General features: G+C 36.0%; 1 protein-coding gene across 2 annotated transcripts in view; it reads right to left on the bottom strand.

Annotated features, from left to right (window-relative positions):
- Positions 1-2,276: 2,276 nt before the first annotated feature.
- The window catches only part of LOC121407137 (zinc finger protein 37-like), a 21,425-nt gene continuing 1,907 nt past the window's right edge, over positions 2,277-21,794 (bottom strand). The window contains exons 1-3 of one of the 2 annotated variants that reach the window (XM_041598074.1): positions 14,709-14,812; positions 6,534-6,698; positions 2,277-6,158 (exon numbers count right to left, since the gene is read on the bottom strand). In XM_041598074.1, coding sequence (XP_041454008.1) covers positions 3,358-6,158; positions 6,534-6,672 — 2,940 coding nt within the window. In that variant the 5' untranslated portion in view covers positions 6,673-6,698; positions 14,709-14,812 and the 3' untranslated portion in view covers positions 2,277-3,357. Of the gene's footprint in view, positions 6,159-6,533; positions 6,699-14,708; positions 14,813-21,794 lie in introns of those variants that run through there. The other variant, XM_041598073.1, reaches the window with a different exon arrangement.

Raw genomic sequence — 21,794 nt, 5'->3', positions numbered from 1 at the left:
TGTTTATTTTTTAACGATAATTTAAGGGAGTTTACTCACTGTGTGAGAGAAGCTGGCATCCAGATAGGAAGAGGCAGATAGAAAACCATGTAGAAAGAGAAATGATTAGGGAGGGATAGGAAGAGAGAATAGGAGAGATGAAGATGCAAGAGGAAAAGAGAGAGGGTGAGAAAGAGGAAGCATGAAGAGAGAGGAGGGATAGAGAGAAGGAAGAGAGGGATAAAGAGAGAGGGAGGGGCAGAACGAGAGAAGGCGACCAGAAGAGAAAATTGGTGTTATGCATCAAATTATTAATAATATCAAACACCATTTGGGTTGAAGAAAAAAAAACCTGAATATCTGACCACCCCTTCCAATCCATCTTCTTTTCCATGTACTCTGCATCTTATATCACTAATTTTTAATAAATTTTTCTTATTTTAACACGTTTCTCACTTTTCGACTCGCCAAATTGGCTTTTCTTTTCACCTATCACTTTTTTACTCGATTCTTTCGCCCTCTCTCTCATCTCCCTCCAATGCTCTCATCTTTGACCTTCCTCATGTTCCTCCCATGTCTCTACCCCCACCCCTTCTCTCCTTATTCCTGTATCTACTGTTCCTAAACTGATACCTGCTCTTCACTTTTCTTTACCCCCCTATCTATTATGTCTTCCCACTTTACTCTTCATACTTTACTTTTCAACCCTTTACTTTCTAGAAACTTCATGTTTATCCCTGAAATGAGAGAAGTATAAGACTCCAATGTGAAATTACTTCAGAAAAAAAATAATCTGGCAGTGTTTCATACAGCTGTTTTACACACAACTGGTGATCCTTACTTGAGAAATGCTAAACACAGATTCTCAAATTGTGTTTTTCCATACAAATTCTTACTTTCATAAATAAAAATACATATTGCCAACAAACATCTGAATATCATTCGAAATCCAATATTACAAAAAATCTGCATATCGGGTGGCGCGGAACAGTTTTCAAAGTGGGGGGGGGGGGCTGACCCGTGCTAAAAATCACAATCATATGGTAATTTTTACGTTTTTTGTACACGGTAATATATACCCGGTTCTGGGGCCCAGGCATATTGCTAACAAACATCTTAATATAATTCTAAATTCAATATCTTTAAAAATTTGATCAGGGATATTAGAATTACACTCCCATTATAACGAAACAACAGAAATTTTGGGCATCTCCACAAGAGTCACCAGTCGTACGTAAAGTCGAGCTTAACGTCTAAACAGCTCTATAAAACACCACCCTGTCCTGAAATAAAGCAGACCATAAACATGATTTCGAAGGAAATATTTCATCATTGAACATGGGTGAAGTGAATAATATACACTGTCCTTTGATGTAGTCAATCAAATTCATAATAAAGCAATCAAATTTTACAAATTTCTACATCTATGAATCAAATCCATCTCCTGTACATATTTTTCTTTTGTACCAGATATGAAATTCAATCATTGGTACATCATATTTTGTTCCTACAAACACAATGGATTCATTGTTCTATAATCACACTTGCAAAACTAACTCCAATTGGACAAGGGTGTTAGTTACATAATTATCAATGACATAGTATTGGTTGGTCTGAAGTCTGTTTTGCTGAAGTTGTGACTTGAGCATTTAGGAGTTAGGACTATGGTCAGTTAAAATTCAAATGCATGTATTCTTTAAGGAAACTCCTCAGAACTGTTCAAGGACATTTTCATCTCAATGAGAACAAAGACGATAATTTGAAAGTCCCATTTTCACTTCAGAAAAAGCATCGATCTTGACCAAATCGTAACACCTCTCGGCTCTTACAATGTACCAATTTCATAAGAAAAGATTAAAGGTCTTTAAGCTATCAAATAATAATGATTTTGTCCTTCAGATTTCCACAAAGTGAATAGAAATTAATAAGGGGTGTGGAGGTAACAAGTTTTAAAAGAAAATACAAATTATGATGGATTTGAATATCCACACAGCGTATATCTGAAAATTTCCATCAAGATGATAACACTGTACAACATTTGTTTAATAGGAAGCCATATTATTTCATCTGTGCAGTATCATATTTACATTTCAAAGCTGCAGAGTGTGGAAACAGATGATTTTAGCACTGCAAAAAAAAGAGATAACTCCATAAAAAAACAAAGAAACATAACATTACTACAGTTCTTCACAGTATTATAAGAAAGCTTTTTAACACACAAGAGGTAAAGAGGATGGTCAATTTCACCAGGTACCCCTTATGGGGTGCCTGGATACTCTACCTTTTTTCCTCTCTCCTTTTCTACTTCTTTCTCAAGTGCACTGTGGGAATTACCTCTTCATGCCCAATATTTTATACTCTTTCTTGTTTAATGTCTCAATTTTGTCTATTTGTAATTCATTTTCATTTCAGTTTGTACTGCTAGACATATTGTTTTCAATATAATCCATTTTTCATCTTATCTAATTAAGATAAATTAATAAACTCAGTCTCAAATTTCCTTCTATCATTGTCCCCCCCCCCAAAAAAAATGATCATCTGATTTTTTTAAGTGTATGAACTTGGCTAAACTCTTTGTCCTTTGTTTGTTCTAAACCTCCAAAATATCATACATGCATCACTTACAATACTTCAACCAAATAAATCAATAAAAACAGTTGAATCATAATCTAACAGTTCATTGTCATTCAATACAATTCTAATTTCACACAATAATTTAAATGTACAAATGATAGAGTAATAATAGTAATTATAACAATAAAACGTATTTTAAAAAATACAAATATAGTTAGTTAATCATCAATGCAAGTTTTTCTTTTACTAAATTTTCCCTCTTTATCATAAGTGACCTTATCAAGGACGTCAAACTTATTTTTTATTTTAATATCCAATACAAGTATTATCAAAGAACATTGTTGGACAGCCACTCTTATTTTTCACATACATTTAAAATGATATTATTTCATCACCATTTTAAAAAAGTTTTGTGAACGCAAAACAACTCTGTGTCTCAGATTTTTTCATCCAGGCAATGTCATTTATGTGAGTTACAACCTAAAACTCACTGATATCGAAGCAATACCTATGGAAATCTTAACCAGAGTAAATCTCAAAAATTTATTTTATTTTTGCAAGTTCAGGTCAAAAGGCATGATGAAAATGGAGACAATTTGCAAATAGTCATACTCATCATTACTCATACATGTATAAGAATAATCTGACAATTTTTTTACTTCTTATTTCTTCCTTTCTGGATTTGTTTGTATCTCTACATCACCCATATTTTACATAACAGGCATCTAAACATGAATATGAGACGTATTCATTGTTAAACTAGTTTCAATATCAGAGGAGGGATAGGTTCAATGCTATTTTTAATCACCCTTGAACTACTTCTGTTGCAGCTTCTTCTTGGATCTCTACAGTGACATCCTGAACGTTTCCCATGGTTTGAAGCCAGGTAGCTGCTGCCAAGTCTTCTTCAGTCACCAATCGACCTTGCTGATCAAACTCCACTACAAACTGAGTTATACCTTCCCCTCCCTCCCCTGCAGGTATCATCACCTCGGTTGTTTCCGTCGTGCAGACCTCCGTTTCGTTCTCCACCTCTGGAACGATGACGATGGTCTCCCCGTCTGTACCCAGCCCAAGCTCCTTGGCAGCCAGGCTGACCAAGTCTTCGAGATTACTGCCTGTGACAGGTACAACAGTTTCCACCTCCTGTGAACTGTTACCTGCCTCCACTATGTTTGTTTCCTCTGCTTTTTCTGTTGCCTGAGATTCTTCTGCTGCCTTGGCCTCTACCTCAGCAGAATGATCTTCAAGGGCCAAAATCACCTGCTCCAACTTCTTTTGAACTTCTTCTCTGTCATCCATGATGGTTACATTTCTTTTCCTCCCACCTTTCTTTCCTGGCACAACAGTCACTACCGAGAAAGACTGCAGATCCTCCTCGGTCATCATTTCTTCCGATTGTATCAAATCTGTTGCAACATTCTCCTCACCTCTTAAGGCTGCAGCCATATTTTCATTTTTCCTAGTCACACTCTCTGCTACTTCAAAGTAACTGATATACTTGTCATCATCGGCATGGTTTTGGCGAATGTGGTAGACATAATCTCTGAAGACATTGGTTTCATAACTTGGGCACACCTTGCACCTATACATTTTCAAGCCAGAGTGTGATTTTGTGTTTAGCAGGTGCTTCCGCAAGTTTTGCTTATTGTTACATGAATACAAGCAGAAGGGACAGTGATAGGGCTTAAGCCCTGTGTGAATGATCTTATGGCGACTGAGATGTGTCGAAAGACGACACTTGTAATTGCAGTTTGGGAAGTCACAGTGGAATGGTTTCTCCCCAGTATGAAGACGAATGTGTTTTGTGAGACCGTACTTGGTGGAAGCTTTATATCCACACTCAGTACACAGGTAAGGTTTTTCTTGAGTATGCATACGTTGATGAGTTACCAGTGATGATTTGAACTTGAAAGCAAAGGTACATCCTTCAAAGTCACATTTAAATCGTCTCTCAAGGTTGTGTTTCATGTACTTGTGCTGCTTCATCAAGTATTCTTCGCAATACCCTTTGCCGCATATGTCACAGATGTAATCCTTGGTGCGAATAAGATGTGTTCTCATGTGCCTCTCCATGCCATGCTTGGTCAGACTCTCAGCCTCGCAAAGGCCACACTTGAATGGCTTGATTCCCATGTGACGTAGCTTGTGCTTCTTCATGTCCGCCCACTGTGCACAAGAGTAATCACAAATATCACAAGTGTATCTGCAGTCAGGGTCGTGTATCCTCATGTGGTATCGAAGATTACCCTTACTGGAGAAAGTCTTGTCACATGTCGGACAACGATGCACAACCCTGTGTCCTGATTCTTCCAGATGTTCTTCCAAGAGTTCCTCCGTTTCAAAAGTTTCTTTGCACTTTCCACATCTTGGAACGCTGTGAAATTCTTGATGATTCTGAAGCTCCTCTTCGGTTTTATACTTCCGGTGGCACTTATTACAAGCATGAAGATCCACTTCGCTTTTCTGAGCATGACTGATGGAAGCAAGATGCCTAGCAAAGTGGCCCTCATTCTTAGTTCTGTATGCACAAATGGTACATTCAAGCAAATCCTGGTCATCAACTTCAAGAGGTGGTTTTTCATCCTCTTCAGGTGCAACAATGCCCAACTTAAACCTTTTGATATGCTTTCTGGTACTACAATGCATGTCTATCTTCTTCTTTGAGGTGCAGTAGATCCCACATACTGTGCAATAAAATTTTCCATTTTTAATGAGGATCTTTGCTTCTTGTTGATTCGGTAGATCAGCTTCATTGGTTATTGCAGCTTCATCATTCACTGCAGCTACATCTTCTAGGACACCACCCTCATTGCTATCTGATACATCTGTGTCTTGTTCTTTATCTTGTTCTTTCTTCTCCACTCGTATACTCCTTTTCTTCTTCTTTTCTGCAAGTTTCTTCTTTGCTGCTGCCTGCAATTCCCTTCTATTTTTCAGGGTCTTCTGATTTTTCTCTTTAAATGCTCTAAGCTTCACCATTTGACCAAGTTTTTGTGTGCCCCTTTTCTTTCCTTCACCAACCTCCTCTCCGGCTGGCTTCAACTGCTCTATATTCTCCATCCATCCATCTTCATCCACTTCCTCTTTGATTTTCTTTTCTACTTTTTCTGCTTCTGACCCTTTTCCTTTGATAATCTTCCTTGGCCTACCAACCTTCCGAGGGGGACTTTCCTTGGTTTTGGCCTTTCCAATTACCCCTTTGCCTTTGGAACCCTTGACCTTGGTATCCTTATCTTTAGATTCCTTGGCTTTAGATTCCTTATTTTTCTTACTTCCCATTTTTTCATTCTCTCCTTTGCCATCATCGCTGGACATTCTGGCTTCGCTCCTGTCTTTTCCTGCGACTAGATCCACATATGATATCCTAATTCCCCTACGACCAGACCTCCTTGGAGAATCGATAGTACTCTCTTCCATTTGCTTCTGCTCAGGAGTTTTCTGAGGGGTAGCTTGTGGGGACGTTACCTTCCGTTTCCTGCCACGTTTCACTGGTGAGCTTTCAGGGGGATGTGGAGGGTCTATTGCCATAGGTTCTCCATCAATCACAGCATATTCTGCATTGGCATCGTTTACCACTGCATCTTCCTGAGCATCACCCTTTCCTTAAAATTGAAGAAAGAGGAAAAATAATCACTTACTAAAAGAAAAAAAAATCATAATTTCAACAATTTGACAATAAGATGTTGAAATAGAAAAAAATTTAGAATAAAGATTTTATCAGTTCATAAATAATTGATAAACAAGAATTTTAAGGCATATCTGAAAGAGGGGTTAAAGGGACTAATACACCCATTTCATGTTTAATTAATAATAGAACTTACCCATAATGCCCATCTTAGTAATAGATATTTAAAACCTCATGTTGAGATTCTATCAGTTCACTTGCTCGCACAATTTGATCATGTAATAGGAGGGCTTTGTTTTTTAAACATAATGGCATGAATTACACATTAAATTTGCCTCCGTGGCAGACATACCTTTATCTTGAGCATCTTGAACGTCTGTAGATGTATCATCTGGCGAGCATCCAGTCTGACAGTGAGATACGTAAGCCATCAACCCTTTAATCTCTGTGTTACAACGAAGGCAGAAATGAGCATCTTGTTCCGTCTCCATGGTGATGTGTGTAGCCTTGAAGCTTCCTTTAAAGAAAAATATAATTAAATATAATAATTAGATATACTGTACATGTTCAGAAAATATTCAATACAGAGATCGTAACCACAACAACAGTCAGTGAGCACAGCTAATGACTTAAAACTCAGTTTAGCCCTTTTGTTTTTCATTTTTGTAATGTCTCCGACAACCACCTACTGTTGGCACAGGCATAACAACAATGGAATTTACCGGTACTTATTCTTTTTTTCCATTAACTCTAATTCTTCATTTGTCAATGAATTTCATTCTTCAATTTATCTATTGCCCACTCTTAATGTTTCCCATCAATTTTAATTCTCTCCCCTTCACCCAAGTATTTTTTAAATTTCTCAACAACATGGGCTGAGAAAACCGGAGGCCCCACGGTATCCCCCTGTAAAAATTATCCTCTGATTGTTTTATGGCCCCTGAATAAAGCACCTTTTTCCCTACTGGTTTTAATGTTATTTTAAGTGTTGCATATCAAGATAATGATATAAAAAAGCATAGAAGATAGAGTAATGGGAGAAGGGGACAAATCAATGTCGAATTTCCTAATCAATTAACAAGTGGAATGCCTCTGGCGGTCTCACCTGCATCACGCGATTCAATATAGCAGCAGTGCTGACTTTGAAAACTACTATAACTCGCACAAGATGTTCAGTGATACTTGGTTACTCTTATTTCCACATTTTATGAACTAGACCAATACACTTACAGAGATCTATACGATGGTAATTCAAAAATACCCCCCACGTTGCCAAAGTTCATTGACCTTACATGACCTTTGACCTTGATCATGTGACCTGAAACTCGCACAGGATGTTCAGTGATACTTGATTACTCTTATGTCCAAGTTTCACGAGTCAGATCCATAAACTATCAGTTATGATGGTAATTCAACAGATACCCCCATTATGGCGAAAGTTCATTGACCTTTGACCTTGGTCATGTGACCTAAAATGCGGGCAGGATGTTCAGTGATACTTGATTACTCTTAAGTCCAAGTTTTATGAACTAGACCAACATACTTTCAAAGTTATGATGGTAATTCAACAAATACCCCCAATTTGGCCAAAGTTCATTGACCCTAAATGACCTTTGACCTTGATCATGTGACCTGAAATTTGCACAGGATGTTCAGTAATACCGATTACTATTATGTCCAAGTGTCATGATTCAGATCCATAAACTTTCAAAGTTATGATGGTAATTCAAAAGATAACCCCAATTCGGCCAAAGTTCATTGACCCTAAATGACCTTTGACCTTGGTCATGTGATGTGAAACTCATGCAGGATATTCAGTGATACTTGATTAACCTTATCTTTAAGTTTCATGAACTAGGTTCATATATTTTCTAAGTTATGATGACATTTCAAAAACTTAACCTTAGGTTAAGAATTTGATGTTGATTCCCCCAACATGGTCTAAGTTCATTGACCCTAAAAAGGCCTAAATGACCTTTGACCTTGGTCATGTGACATGAAACTCAGGCAGGATGTTCAGTAATACGTGATTAACCCTATGACCAAGTTTCATGAGCTGTCATTTCAAAAACTTAACCTTCAGTTAAGATTTGATGTTGACGCCGCCACCGCCGCTGTCGGAAAAGCGGCACCTGTAGTCTCACTCTGCTATGCAGGGTGGTGTTTCATAAAGCTGTTCGTAAAGTTATGCACAACGATAAGAACGACTGGAGCATGTTCTTATACATAAGTCAGCTACATAGGGATATATCCTATAGCACAAGAAAGGGTCACCAGTTGAGCGTAAAGTCATTCGTAACTTATGAACAGCTTTATGAAACGAGCCCCTGGTGAGACAAAAACATCTGATAAGAAAAAATAAATCACAAATCAATACATGATGATGATGCACAGCATTTGTATAGCACCATATATCTGTCACAGACATTCAAAGGCGCATTATTTCATTTTTATTTTTTTACATACATGTAGATGACATCAAACTAAAAAGAAGAAAACTTAAGTGTTGTGCCAGAAAATCTATGTGAAAAAGCCAAGATATGACTTGTATTAATACACCAGAAAATTATAGATTGAATGAAAAATAGACCTAATGTTAACAATTACATAAGGAACAAGATACACAGTAAGAAAAAAGAAATTTATCAAATGCAAAATGATAGAGTGAGGTTCTAGATCTTAAAGGACAAGTCCTCCCAAACAAAAAGTTGATTTGAATAAAAAGGGAAAAATCCAACAAGAATAATACTGAAAATTTCATCAAAATCAGATGTAAAATAAAAGTTATGACACTTTAAATTTTCGCTTAATTTCACAAAACAGTTATATGCACATCCTGGCTGGTATGCAAATGAGGAGACTATGACATCATCCACTCACTATATCTTTTGTATTTTATTATATGAAATATTCTAATTTTCTCCTTATTGTCAAGTGATACAATTAATTCCTCCCTAAACATGTAGAATTAGCAGTTTAATACTATATGGTTCAGTCAAGTAGGTCCTTATTGTCAAATCTATAAAAAATGAAATATTGTATAATTCGAACAATAAAAAAAAACAAAAGAAATAGTGAGTGATGGACATCATTGACTGACTCACCTAGTTGTGCATATCACTGTTTTGTGAAAAATAAGCAAAACTTTAAAATGTCATAACTTTCTTATTTTACATCCGATTTTGATGAAATTTTCAGCACTATTCTAGTTTGATTTTTCTCTATTCATTCAAGTCAGCATTTTCCTGGGGTGGACTTGACTTTTAAGGATATCATACACGAAAGGGAACAGGAGTTAGGATAGCTAGTGTGAAGGGGAAATAAGGGATATAAATCTTAAATTGGAAATTTCACCACTAGATTTTTAAGGGGTCCTGATGAAGCTATGCATTTCCTTTTTAATGCAAAGAAATAAGTTTCCTATGCCTCAATTTCTAAAAATAAAGACTGAAATATGTTCATGTTATTATAGGAAAATATGAGATTCAAGATAGTGAATTTAAGTGTTTAACTATTCCAGGTCATGTTATGAGGTCTCCTACTTTTGTGTTATATGGTGATTCTTGCTTTTGCATTGCCTTTTAACTTCAAAAATCTTTATCTCATTAAGTACAAACCCTATGATAGTAAAAGTATATATTGTTTTCTGAAAGTAAATTGCTCAATGAACCCAAATATGCACTTAGAAATACCATTAGGTGTAAGGCATAAGAGTTATTTTTGTTGAATAGAAAAATATTTTTTTTTCTCATATTTTTTATCACAGTATAGGCCCCCTATGACCAAATTATCATATTTCTGTATAGTAGAGTAAGACATTTCGAACAATGTAGGCCTATAATTTTTTAAAGGGTTTTATGGTTACAAAATAAATTCAAAATCAACCAGAATTTTTTTTTCGAAAAAAAATTAAATGAATGTATAAATAATTGCCTGCACAACCATTTCATGGTCGGTATATCTGCTGTGTTTGTCTGATTTAAGGTATTAAACAGTTAAAAAGAAATTTATGATCTAGCAAAGTAGCATTAAACCAAATAAGATTCTTCACATATAGTTGGTCTGAATATCTGTGACCTGTGTCATTTGACTTTTAATATCTGTAACAAAAGTATCATTTACATGTACGATACAGACACGTGCGTTGCGTAACGTTGGCGAAGAAGATGGCGGCGTAAACATCGGGCAAGTCTCTTCCGTCTTCTCATATTTTTCTCACTTTTTTGATGAATTCTTGTTTAAAAATGAAATTGATGGCGTAGAAATGTCTGAAATAAAGTTGCTCCCATGTATGATGTAGGGCATGTAGGGTAAATGATTTAGGGCTTACTTAATAGGCTCGATCTTTCAGAAGTAGAAATCTCAGGCCTCAGCCTCAGGGGGCAAAAGTTTCAAGTTTTAACGGCCTAGGCCTACATCATACATGCACATGAATGGATAGGATTAGGAATACCTGGCTTCACTGAGAGTAAGCCTATGTTAGTAAATGATTTTTACTCCCTAGAACTAAGCCTCCTGGCTAAGTGTGGCCAGGCAAACAACGCGACGCCATCAATCAGGGTACTAATGGATAATTCGTTTTTCATACCCGTTCAGCGTACAGCGAAAACGGAAAATCAGTACGTGGTTCGGTCTTTGAAAACAAAAAACGAAATCACAGCGTGAAAAACCGTGCTGTGATTTCGTTTTTGTTGATCAAAAATAGAATATTGAAATCAGAAACGTTTTGGGCTCTCTCTGATTTCTCATTTTATATTTGTGTTTTTATGTATCCAAAACAAAATCAGAACACGCTTTCCGCTCTGTGATTCCGTTTGGAAAAACGAAAACAGCGAAGACGAGATCAGAGACTCCCTTTTCCACTTCCTGCACCGTGATTACGTTTTTGTACAACCTACGAGCTACAGGCATATTAAAGAGCGCCCTCTACGATAATTATACACGTGAACGCAGCGCCTGCATGCATCGAGTCAGTACAGTGCGAGGCATTTTTTGATACGAAAACCTCCATTGAAACTTGATTCACCTCCTTTAAAATTGGTTTCACCATAATACCAGTACAGTTTTTTCTTTTTGAAAATCTCCATTGAAACTTGCCTTACCTCCTTTTAAACTGGCTTCACCATAAATTGTTCTTTTCAAAAATCTCTATTGAAACTTGCCTCACCTCCTTTTAAATTGGCTTCACCATCATTTGTAGTACAGTTTATTCTTTTTAAAAACCTCCATTGAAACTTGCCTCACCTCCTTTAAAATTGGCTTCACCATCATTTGTAGTACAGTTATAAAAACCTTCATTGAAACTTGCTTCAACCTCCTTTAAAATTGGTTTCACCATAATACCAGTACAGTTTTTACTTTTTAAAAATCTCCATTGAAACTTGCCTCGCCTCCATTTAAACTGGCTTCACCATAATGTGTAGTACAGTTTATTCTTTTGAAAAAAAACCTCCATTATTGAAACTTGCCTCACCTCCTTTTAAACTGGCTTCACCATAAATTGTTCTTTTCAAAAACCTCCATTGAAACTTGCCTCACCTCCTTTTAAATTGGCTTCACCATCATTTGTAGTACAGTTATAAAAGCCTCCATTGAACTTGCTTCACCTCCTTTAAAATTGGTTTCACCATAATACCAGTACAGTTTTTTTTTTTTAAAAATCTCCATTGAAACTTGCCTCGCCTCCATTTAAACTGGCTTCACCATAATGTGTAGTGCAGTTTATTCTTTTTAAAAACCTCCATTGAAACTTGCCTCACCTCCTTTAAAATTGGCTTCACCATCATTTGTAGTACAGTTATAAAAACCTCCATTGAAACTTGCTTCAACCTCCTTTAAAATTGGTTTCACCATAATACCAGTACAGTTTTTACTTTTTAAAAATCTCCATTGAAACTTGCCTCGCCTCCATTTAAACTGGCTTCACCATAATGTGTAGTACAGTTTATTCTTTTGAAAAAAAACCTCCATTATTGAAACTTGCCTCACCTCCTTTTAAACTGGCTTCACCATAAATTGTTCTTTTCAAAAACCTCCATTGAAACTTGCCTCACCTCCTTTTAAATTGGCTTCACCATCATTTGTAGTACAGTTATAAAAACCTAGCTCCATTGAAACTTGCCTCACCCCCCTTAAAATTGGTTTCACCATAATACCACTAGTACAGTTTTTTTCTTTTTTAAAAATCTCCATTGAAACTTGCCTCACCTCCTTTTAAACTGGCTTCACCATAATGTGTGGTACAGTTTATTCTTTTAAAAAAAAACCTCTATTGAAACTTGCCTCACCTCCTTTTAAACTGGCTTCACCATAATGTGTGGTACAGTTTATTCTTTTTAAAAAACCTCCATTGAAACTTGCCTCACCTCCTTTCAAACTGGCTTCACCATAATGTGTGGTAGTGTTTATTCTTTTTAATAACCTCCATTGAAACTTGCCTCACCTCCTTTCAAATTGGCTTCACCATAATATTCAGGTATATTCCATTCTTTTTTTTAAAACATATTGTTCACTTCCCTCACCTAGATCAATTGGCTATCATATAATACCTGTTTTATTCTACACTATTCTTCCCTTAAAAAAGAAAACCTGATTGTACTCCATATGCGCAGCCTCCCCTGATGTGACATTTGCCTCTATTATAGTATACGTCTACTGTACATAGAGTAATTATCTCTTTATATCGGAAACTTCGTTTAACCGAATTGCCATGCACTCTCAAGCTCCCATGCAGACAACATGGAATAGGTTTTTTTTCAAAAGAATAAACTGTACTACACATTATGGTGAAGCCAGTTTGAAAGGAGGTAAGTCAAGTTTCATGGAGGTTTTTTAAAAAGAATAAACTGTACCACACATTATGGTGAAGCCAGTTTAAAAGTAGGTGAGGCAAGTTTCAATGGAGTTGTTTTTAAAAGAATAAACTGTACCACACATATTATGTTGAAGCCAGTTTAAAAGGTGAGGCAAGTTTCATAACTACTCTAAATTATGTTGAAGCCAATTTAAATGGAGGTGAGGCAGGTTTCAATGGAGCTCATTTTTTTAAAAAGAATAAACTGTACCACACATTATGGTGAAGCCAGCTTAAAAGGAGGTAGGCAAGTTTCAATATAGGTTTTTATTACTGTAACTACAAATGATGGTGAAGCCAATTTAAAAGGAGGTGAGGCAAGTTTCAATGGAGGTTTTTTTAAAAAGAACAAATTATGGTTTTAAAGGAGGTGAGGCAAGTTTAATTCAATGGAGGTTTTTATAATTGTACTCTAAATTATGGTGAAGCCAATTTAAAAGGAGGTGAGGCAAGTTTCAATGGAGGTTTGTATGACTGTACTCCAAATAATGGTGTAGCCAATTCAAGAGGTTAGGCAAGTTCCAATGGAGTTTTTTTTTATAACTGTACTACAAATGATATGGTGAAGCCAATTTAAAAGGAGGTGTGAGGCAAGTTTCAATGGAGGTTTTTAAAAAGAATAAATTGTACTACACATGATGGTGAAGCCAATTTAAAAGGAGGTGAGGCAAGTTTCAATGGAGGTTTTTAAAAAGAATACTACACATGATGGTGAAGCCAGTTTAAATGGAGGTTAAGATTGCAGCAGTTCGCATCCTGGTGTTGGACACTAAAACGGTAATGGTCCGTAAAGAACACACTTGAAAAGGCCATCTTGTAGCTTCTCGTCAACTTCTTGATTCACGATCACGCACGTGGTCGTATCAAAAAATGCCTGCACTGTACACTGACTCCATGCATGCAGGCGCTGCGTTCACGTGTATAATTATCGTAGAGGGCGCTCTTTAATATGCCTGTAGCTCGTAGGTTGTACAAAAAACGAAATCACGATGCAGGAAGTGGAAAAGGGAGTCTCTGATCTCGTCTTCGCTGTTTTCGTTTTTCCAAACGGAATCACAGAGCAGAAAGCGTGTTCTGGTTTTATTTTCGATACATAAAAACACAAATATAAAATTAGAAATCAGAGAGAGCCCAAAACGTTTCTGATTTCAATATTCTGTTTTTGATCAACAAAAACGAAATCACAGCACGGGTTTTCACGCTGTGATTTCGTTTTTTGTTTGCAAAGACCGAACCACGTACTGATTTTCCGTTTTCGCTGTACGCTGAACAGGTATGAAAAACAAATTATCCATTAGTACCCTGATTGCCATCGCGCGGCCGCCGAGACAAGTGAGACCGAGCGAAACTCGATGCTGTCTAGTAAGTACCCGGCCAGTGCACCCGGTACGACGAGCACCGAGTTCCCTACCGCTGTGCACTGCACTGTTGTTCCCGTTGCAGTACCTTGCAGTGTATGTGCACGTCTCTCTCTCGCGTACTTTACCGTATCCTGTAGCACGCGCACAATATACGAAAGCACTACTTCAATGCATTTAGAATATGGTAAAGTACGAGCGATTTCTTAGACAGAAAAAAGATTAAACATTATCAAATTGTTCCTGAATATCTAATTTAGATACTGATTACATTCACTCGTTAAAACATAAGAAAAATAGATACAAATTTTCTTACCGAATTTGCAACAATCTCGGAGAAAAAATTGGCGCTTCTTCAATTATCCGCTACCATAATGTCGGCTATGGAAAGCTAAATTTCGAGACAATCGAAATATCGATGGTTGAGTATAAAAGGCAATATTATAGATAGAGTTGCAGTACGGGGTGCAGTGGCCGAGTGGTCTATGGCGCCTGGCTATACATGAAAATTCCGGGATTCGATCCCCTGCCGCGGCACCTATGCCCGTGAGCAGAGCATTTAATCTAATGCTCTTTTTTCTTGCTTTCAAATAAATGGAAATGCTATATGCATTTATTGGTAACTAGATGTGCACTTGTTTTTTGCTTTCTTTTTTTTTAAATAGTCTATAATAGCTATAAAAAATGAAGTTAAAAAATGTCCGTTGAAATTAAAGAAAAAGAGTATATGGGATTTTATGAAAATGGAAATAAGGAAGTTTAAAATTAAAGGACAAGTCCACCCCAACAAAAACTTGACTTGAATAAAAAGAGAAAAATTCAACAAGCATAACACTGATAATTTCATCAAAATCGGATGTAAAATAAGAAAGTTATGCAGCGCATTTTAAAGTTTCGCTTCATTTCACAAAACATTTATATGCACATCTCAGTCGGTATGCAAATGAGGAATTGATGACATCACTCACTCACTATTTCTTTTGTATTTTATTATATGAAATATTTTTATTTTCTCATCATTGTCATGTGAAATGAAGTTTCATTCCACCCTGAACTTGTGGAATTCCATTATTTTAACATTTTGTGCTTTAGGCAAGGAGGTCCTAATAGTCAAATTCGTAAAAATTGAAATTTTGTATAATTCAAACAATAAAAAAAAAGAAATAGTGAGTGAGTTACATCATCGACTCTCTCATTTGGATGTAACTGGCTCGTTCATAGAACTATTTTGTTAAAAATAAGCATGACTTTGAAATGTCATAACTTTCTTATTTTACATCCGATTTTGATGAAATTTTCAACATTGTGCTTGTCTGATTTTTCTCTATTGATTCAAATCAACATATTTCTGAGGTGGACTTGACCTTTAATGTATCATGGGAACGGGCGGAGCCAGAGGAAACTGAAAAGGATCATCAGTTTTGGGTCCAACTTGTATATAAACGATCTGGCAAACTCATCAAATTATTTCAATTTCTGTCTTTTTGCGGATGACTCAAATTTATCTCATACTTTCAATTGTGATGAACAACATATTGGTTTATCAGAAATAAGTCTCAATTTAAACAACATAATAGCATGGTGCAATGCCAACAAATTGACAATCAATTAATGTTACAAAAACTCCGGGGGAGACTGATGACATCATCCACTCACTATTCTTTTGTATTTTATTACATGAAATATGAAATATTCTAATTTTCTCCTCTTTGTAAAGTGAAACAACGATTAATTCCTCCCTGTGCATGGAATCAGCATTGTTTATTATTAAATGGTTTTGTCGAAGTTGGTCCTTATTGTCAAATGAAACTATATTTCAAACAATAGAAAACAAAAGAAATAGTGAGTGAGGGACATAATCGACCGTCTCATTTTCATGTCAATGAGATTTGCATATCACTGTTTGTGAAAAATAAGCAAAACATTAAAATGCCACAACAATTTTATTTTACATTCGACTTCGATGAAATTTTCAGCGTTACTGGGCCTATGCTAGTTTAATTTTTATCTATTTATTCAAATCAATATTTTTCTGGGGTGGACTTGACCTTTAGGACTTTTTCTATTGTCGAATAATATTGGACACCACAAAGCTATGCTTGAAAGTATAAGAACTAAGAAACAACAGCTAAGCCGCTTACTTTATGATTATTTTAATGAAGGTTTGAAACGGTCCGGTCAAGGTCATCATCAAATGTGGAAAAAACAATACAGCTTCCAACAGTTAATACAGTCAAATAGGAAAAAAAAACAATCTACCGTATAATACAAAAATGAAACATCCTATAATGAAAATGAAATTATTGAAGGAATCCAATCATTTTACAGACAATTATAATAGCAGATTCTACAGAAGATGACACTTAAGATTTCTTTTCAATAACCTATACCAAAATGACATCATGAAATTTATGTGAAGGAACATCAATAGCTCAAGAGAATGATTAACATGATTGATAGCTGAAAGAGAATGATAATATTGAGAGGTATGATCGACAAATCTCCCGGAAATTATGTTTTAAGTGTAAAATTTCATTAGAAATTTTGGCAAGCCTACTGCTCTGCTGGATGTATAGATTTGTCAGCCTCTCAAAGACGGCAAAGATCCAGAACCTATAAAACCTACAGATATATTTTGCCGTAGAATATAAAATGGTATCTAGAGGCACTTTCAAAGAGAATACAAAAGTTTATACCGAATACTATAGTTTTTTAAGCAGCTGCATGGGCATGATGGCCAAGTTATTCTAAAGAAAGAAATATTGCATGGAGAAGCAATTACACTTCTTTCTCTTTAGATTCGGGTTTTTAGTAGTCATTTATTTCTAAAGGCATTTGACTCGGCTATGCATTGCCCTGCGGCTATGTCACATCATTATTCATTAAAATCATTTAATTTTGGACCAAGGATTCGTTAATGGGTTAATACATGTATCTCTTAAACGGAAAGTTGTGTTATTCAATGGATGCGCACATCAACAGGTTACTTTAATTAAGGTTGGAAAAGGAGTCAAATAAACTAAGAAAGTCATGACACTAAAGTTTCGCTTATTTTTTTTTACAAAATAGTTATATGCACAATCACTAGCGTATCTACGGGGGGCAGTCTGCCCACCTGACGAGTCACAACCCATGCAAAGGACGTATCCCTGCCCCCTTTTTTTAGCTTGTCAATTTTTTTTCTGATATCCTATATTTGTGGTTGAAGCCCCCCTTTTTATTGCGTGTCAAATTTTTGGGCGGACGAATTTGCCCCCCCCCCCTGTGGAAAATCCTAGGTACGCCACTGTGCACAATATTTAGTCACATGTAAATGAGAGAATCGATGATGTCCCTCATTCATTATTTCTTTTTTTGTTATTGTTTTAATTACACTATATTTCATTTTTTTTACAAATTTGACAATGAGGACCAACTTGAATGAACCATAAAATGTTAAACTATGTTAAACAATTCCACATGTTCAGGGCAAAATAAAAATTTGTGTTACAGGACAATGAGGAGAAACTTAGAATATTTCTTATTTCATATAATACAAAAGATAGTGAGTGAGTAATGTCATCAGTTCCCCCATTTGCATACTGACCAGGATGTTTTGTGAAATTAAGCGAAACTTAAAAATATCATATAACTTTCTTATTTTACATCCGATTTTGATATAATTTTCAGTGTTGTGCTTGTTGGATTTTTTTCTATTTTTATTCAAATCAATTAATGGTTGGGGTGGACTTGTCCTTTAAGAGCGGATCCAGGCATGAGACGGGAACCCCCAAATTCAACTAAAATTTAGGGGTTGATCTTGCGAGGGAGCGAATGAAGACGATCGAGAGAAGGTGGTCCCCCCCCCCTCCATGCACGCTACGAAGCTTTTGCAATTTGTGCGATCCCCGGGGTGCGATCATTAAATATATACATGTAAATTTCTGTAGTCTGATTCTTATTTCATGCGCTTCATTTAAAAATGTCCTATTTTCCTCCATAATATGTTACATAGATTATCATTTGCTTATATACCTATCACAATACTACAACCCGTACTCCCGTCCGTATACAATTGCGTTTAGCATGTTTAGTGGATCAGTTGTTGCATAATAATTAGGAATGATCGAGTTGATGGATATGTGTTTTTTTTTAGATCAGCACAGCACTTATAAAAAAGTACTATGGTTTTACCATAGTACTTTTACAATGGTAATACCATAGTATTACCATAGTAAATTGACGAAGATGAAGGTAGTACATTTACCATGGATTTGCCATGGTATTTCCCACCATGGAAATACCATTGTATTACCGTGCTACCTAATGGCCTATTTTTTTTACTAAAGAATATGGTAGTACCTGCTCTGACTCATGACATGACAGTACCATGGTAATGAATGGTATATTATAATACAACCATGGTAATACATGGTAACTGGCATTACCATGATATGGTAAATCTCTGGTAACCTGTACTGCCTCATCTGTCAATTTACCATACTAGGGTAGTACCATTGTAAAAGTATCATTATGCATGGTAAGGCCATGGTACTTCTTGATAAGGGTATACACAGCCATATTCAAAACGTTTATAGCAAATTTTGACTCCTTGCTATAAAACTCTTCTCCAGTATAGTCTTCAATCTATATGTATCATCCTCAACAGATCATGTATGCAAACAAATGCGTCATTATTCATCGATTGTTTCATGTTCCCCATAAAAGTACTTTGCAAGGTTATGGTAGTAACATGGTTATTACGGTTGCAGTACCATTTAACAGTCAGGTACCATATGGGGAACGTAAAAGTACCACGAAGTGCAATGAAGACGGTCCAAGAGAGTTCCATGCACTATAAAAAAAATATTGGGTAAATTAAGTTTTTACCATCAAGATGGTAATTATGTGTCCAACCAATGTAGGGTAGTATTTTACCCAATACTGGAAGCATATTGTAAAGTATAAGGTTAAAAAATAAGCAGCAATTACTTTAGAATGCGCAAAATTTTCATCACACTTTATAGATAAAAATGCCCAAAATAAATGCCCTATGTTGGTGGACACGTATTTCATGGAGCACTTTTTATTTACCCATATAGTTTAGAGTGTGGAGTACTATGAAAGTATTGCCGAGAACGTAAAAGTACTATGCATAGGCAGATCCAGGCCCCCCCCCCCTATTGGCGGAGCAAAAAAAGGGGGAAGGGGGAGAAAAAAAAGGAAAAAGAATCAGAAAAGAGGAGAAAAAAGGGGAACATTAAAGGAGGAAGACGAGTGAATAAAATAAGGTGTGGGGAGACTTGGAAAATGATTTTTAAAATCTTTCATGTCACTATATAAAAGTTTCGCTCGCGCTTCGCGCTCACATTGCCTTTTAGGATATCTTGCTCAATATGGAACTAAAATTACCAAATTTTGAAGTCAATATATACAAATCATATTACAGCTCGGAAATCGAACTTTCATTATCTTGTTTCATTTACAAATTGATTTGCAAAGAGTGCTCTGTAAAAATGTCTGTTTTATGGTCTAAATATTAACATTTTCTGCATGCGCTGCGCCGCTCGCAAAAATTTAATTCATCAGGTACCTGTTTTCGAATAAAGTTCTCAAAATATCCCTATTCAGGCCACATTCTCAAAAATTATTAGCTAGCGCTGCACGCTCGCATTTTGATTGGAGAGTTATATATATCTCAATATCAATTCCAGAACAAAATCTAAATTTCATGACATTTTATCAAAAATTTCGGCTTGCGATTTGCGCTCGTATTAATAATGTTGAAAATATATTAACTCATGCATCTTATTCATAATTACAAAAGTGCTTTGAATATCCAGTTTTCAAGCCATAATATTAACAGATTTCGCGCTCTCATTAGGCTTATTAGATTAATAAATAAGAAATTAATTTGATAATCAAACTGCCTTTTTTCAGAATGGAATACAGTATCGAAAAGTTCATCTCGCGCTTAGGAAGGGAAATATGAAGATAGTCATCATGATGACGTAAAATGTTCTTAGAACGTTTCAGTTCTAATTCACAACTCAAGGAATATTATTGGAATATATCAGCTTTTTTAACTGATCCATATCCACCTCTCAAGTTTCCTTCAAAGTGCTTGAAATACAGAGCTTAAACTTTACCCTTTTTAGATCGGAACATCAAATATTTTAAGCTCGCGCTTCGCGCTCGCTTCATTGGTTTTCATGATAAAATAAGGTATTTAGAATGCCCAGATTCTAGATCATGCATGTTCTTTTCAGATACGCAGTTTGTTCTTTATTTAAATCATTATCCAATATATCAAAAATTTTCTGCTCGCGCTTTGCGCTCGCATTAGATTTCCAATAATTTTAATGATTTACAAAACATGAATAGAGTTTCCCAAATATGGTATAAATCTTAAAATTTTCCGCTCGCACTTCGTGCTCGCATCATTATCATTTAGTTATATACTTATCTCTATCACGATTACAAAAAAGTGCTTAGGATTTCCTCAGGTAAAAATGTCATAATTTTAAGCTCGCGCTTCGCGCTCGCATTGTTTGATTGTTGAAATAATAAGGTCTCCAACTCTCCATGGCTAACTGCAAAGTCGTTAACAGATCCTTTTGGGGTCAGGTCAATACATATATTAATAATTCAATATTTAGGATCACAAACATTGCCCAGAATATCTAAATTTTAGGACAAAATAAATGAAATAAAAAATAGCTCGCGCTTGCATTATTTAGATAAGGCTTATGAAATTATTATATATTTATGTTGATTTATAAGAATAAAACTAAGGTGACTATTAGGACTACCCCTTCAAGGAAACAAACAACAATCAACTTCGAGCGGCCGATCGGGGAAATACGTGGCCTAAAAAAAAATCCGGCCCCCCCCCCTATTGGCGAAGGCTGGATCCACCCCTGCTATGGAGTACCATGAAAGTATCATGTGCGAGGATGGCACTCTGTTCAGTATATTAACATCAACCATATAACAAGTAATTTCATTGTAATACCATAGCATCTATGGTACATTCTATGGTATGGTACTTGTATTTTCAAATAGTATACTTTCCTATTCCGCACTTACTTCTGCATGTGGTAGTCCGGGGGGGGGGGGGACTTCCATTCACGAGTGGATACCATGCGCGACCATGCATGGGTCTCGAAAAGCACCCTATAAACACGTAATTTTCATATTCTGAAAATGCACCGGCCCTTAAGTATTGGCGTGTGAATTACCCTACCCTTAACAAGTATTGGAAACAAAACGATACTCTTGACAAATATTCACAGAAATGAACCCCTAAACAAGTTCAGGAATGTTTTATTGTTACGACAGTCCTTCGGTCGTCGGCCGTTTACCTTATTTGGTTTAGTACGACCCCACGTACAGTCTACCCCTCGAGCAAATCGGACTCTAA

This window comes from Lytechinus variegatus, chromosome 2 (assembly GCF_018143015.1).
Source record: "Lytechinus variegatus isolate NC3 chromosome 2, Lvar_3.0, whole genome shotgun sequence".
Classification (NCBI taxonomy): domain Eukaryota; kingdom Metazoa; phylum Echinodermata; class Echinoidea; order Temnopleuroida; family Toxopneustidae; genus Lytechinus; species Lytechinus variegatus.
Note: the sequence above shows the minus strand (reverse complement) of the source record. Positions and strands in the feature narration are given on the sequence as shown.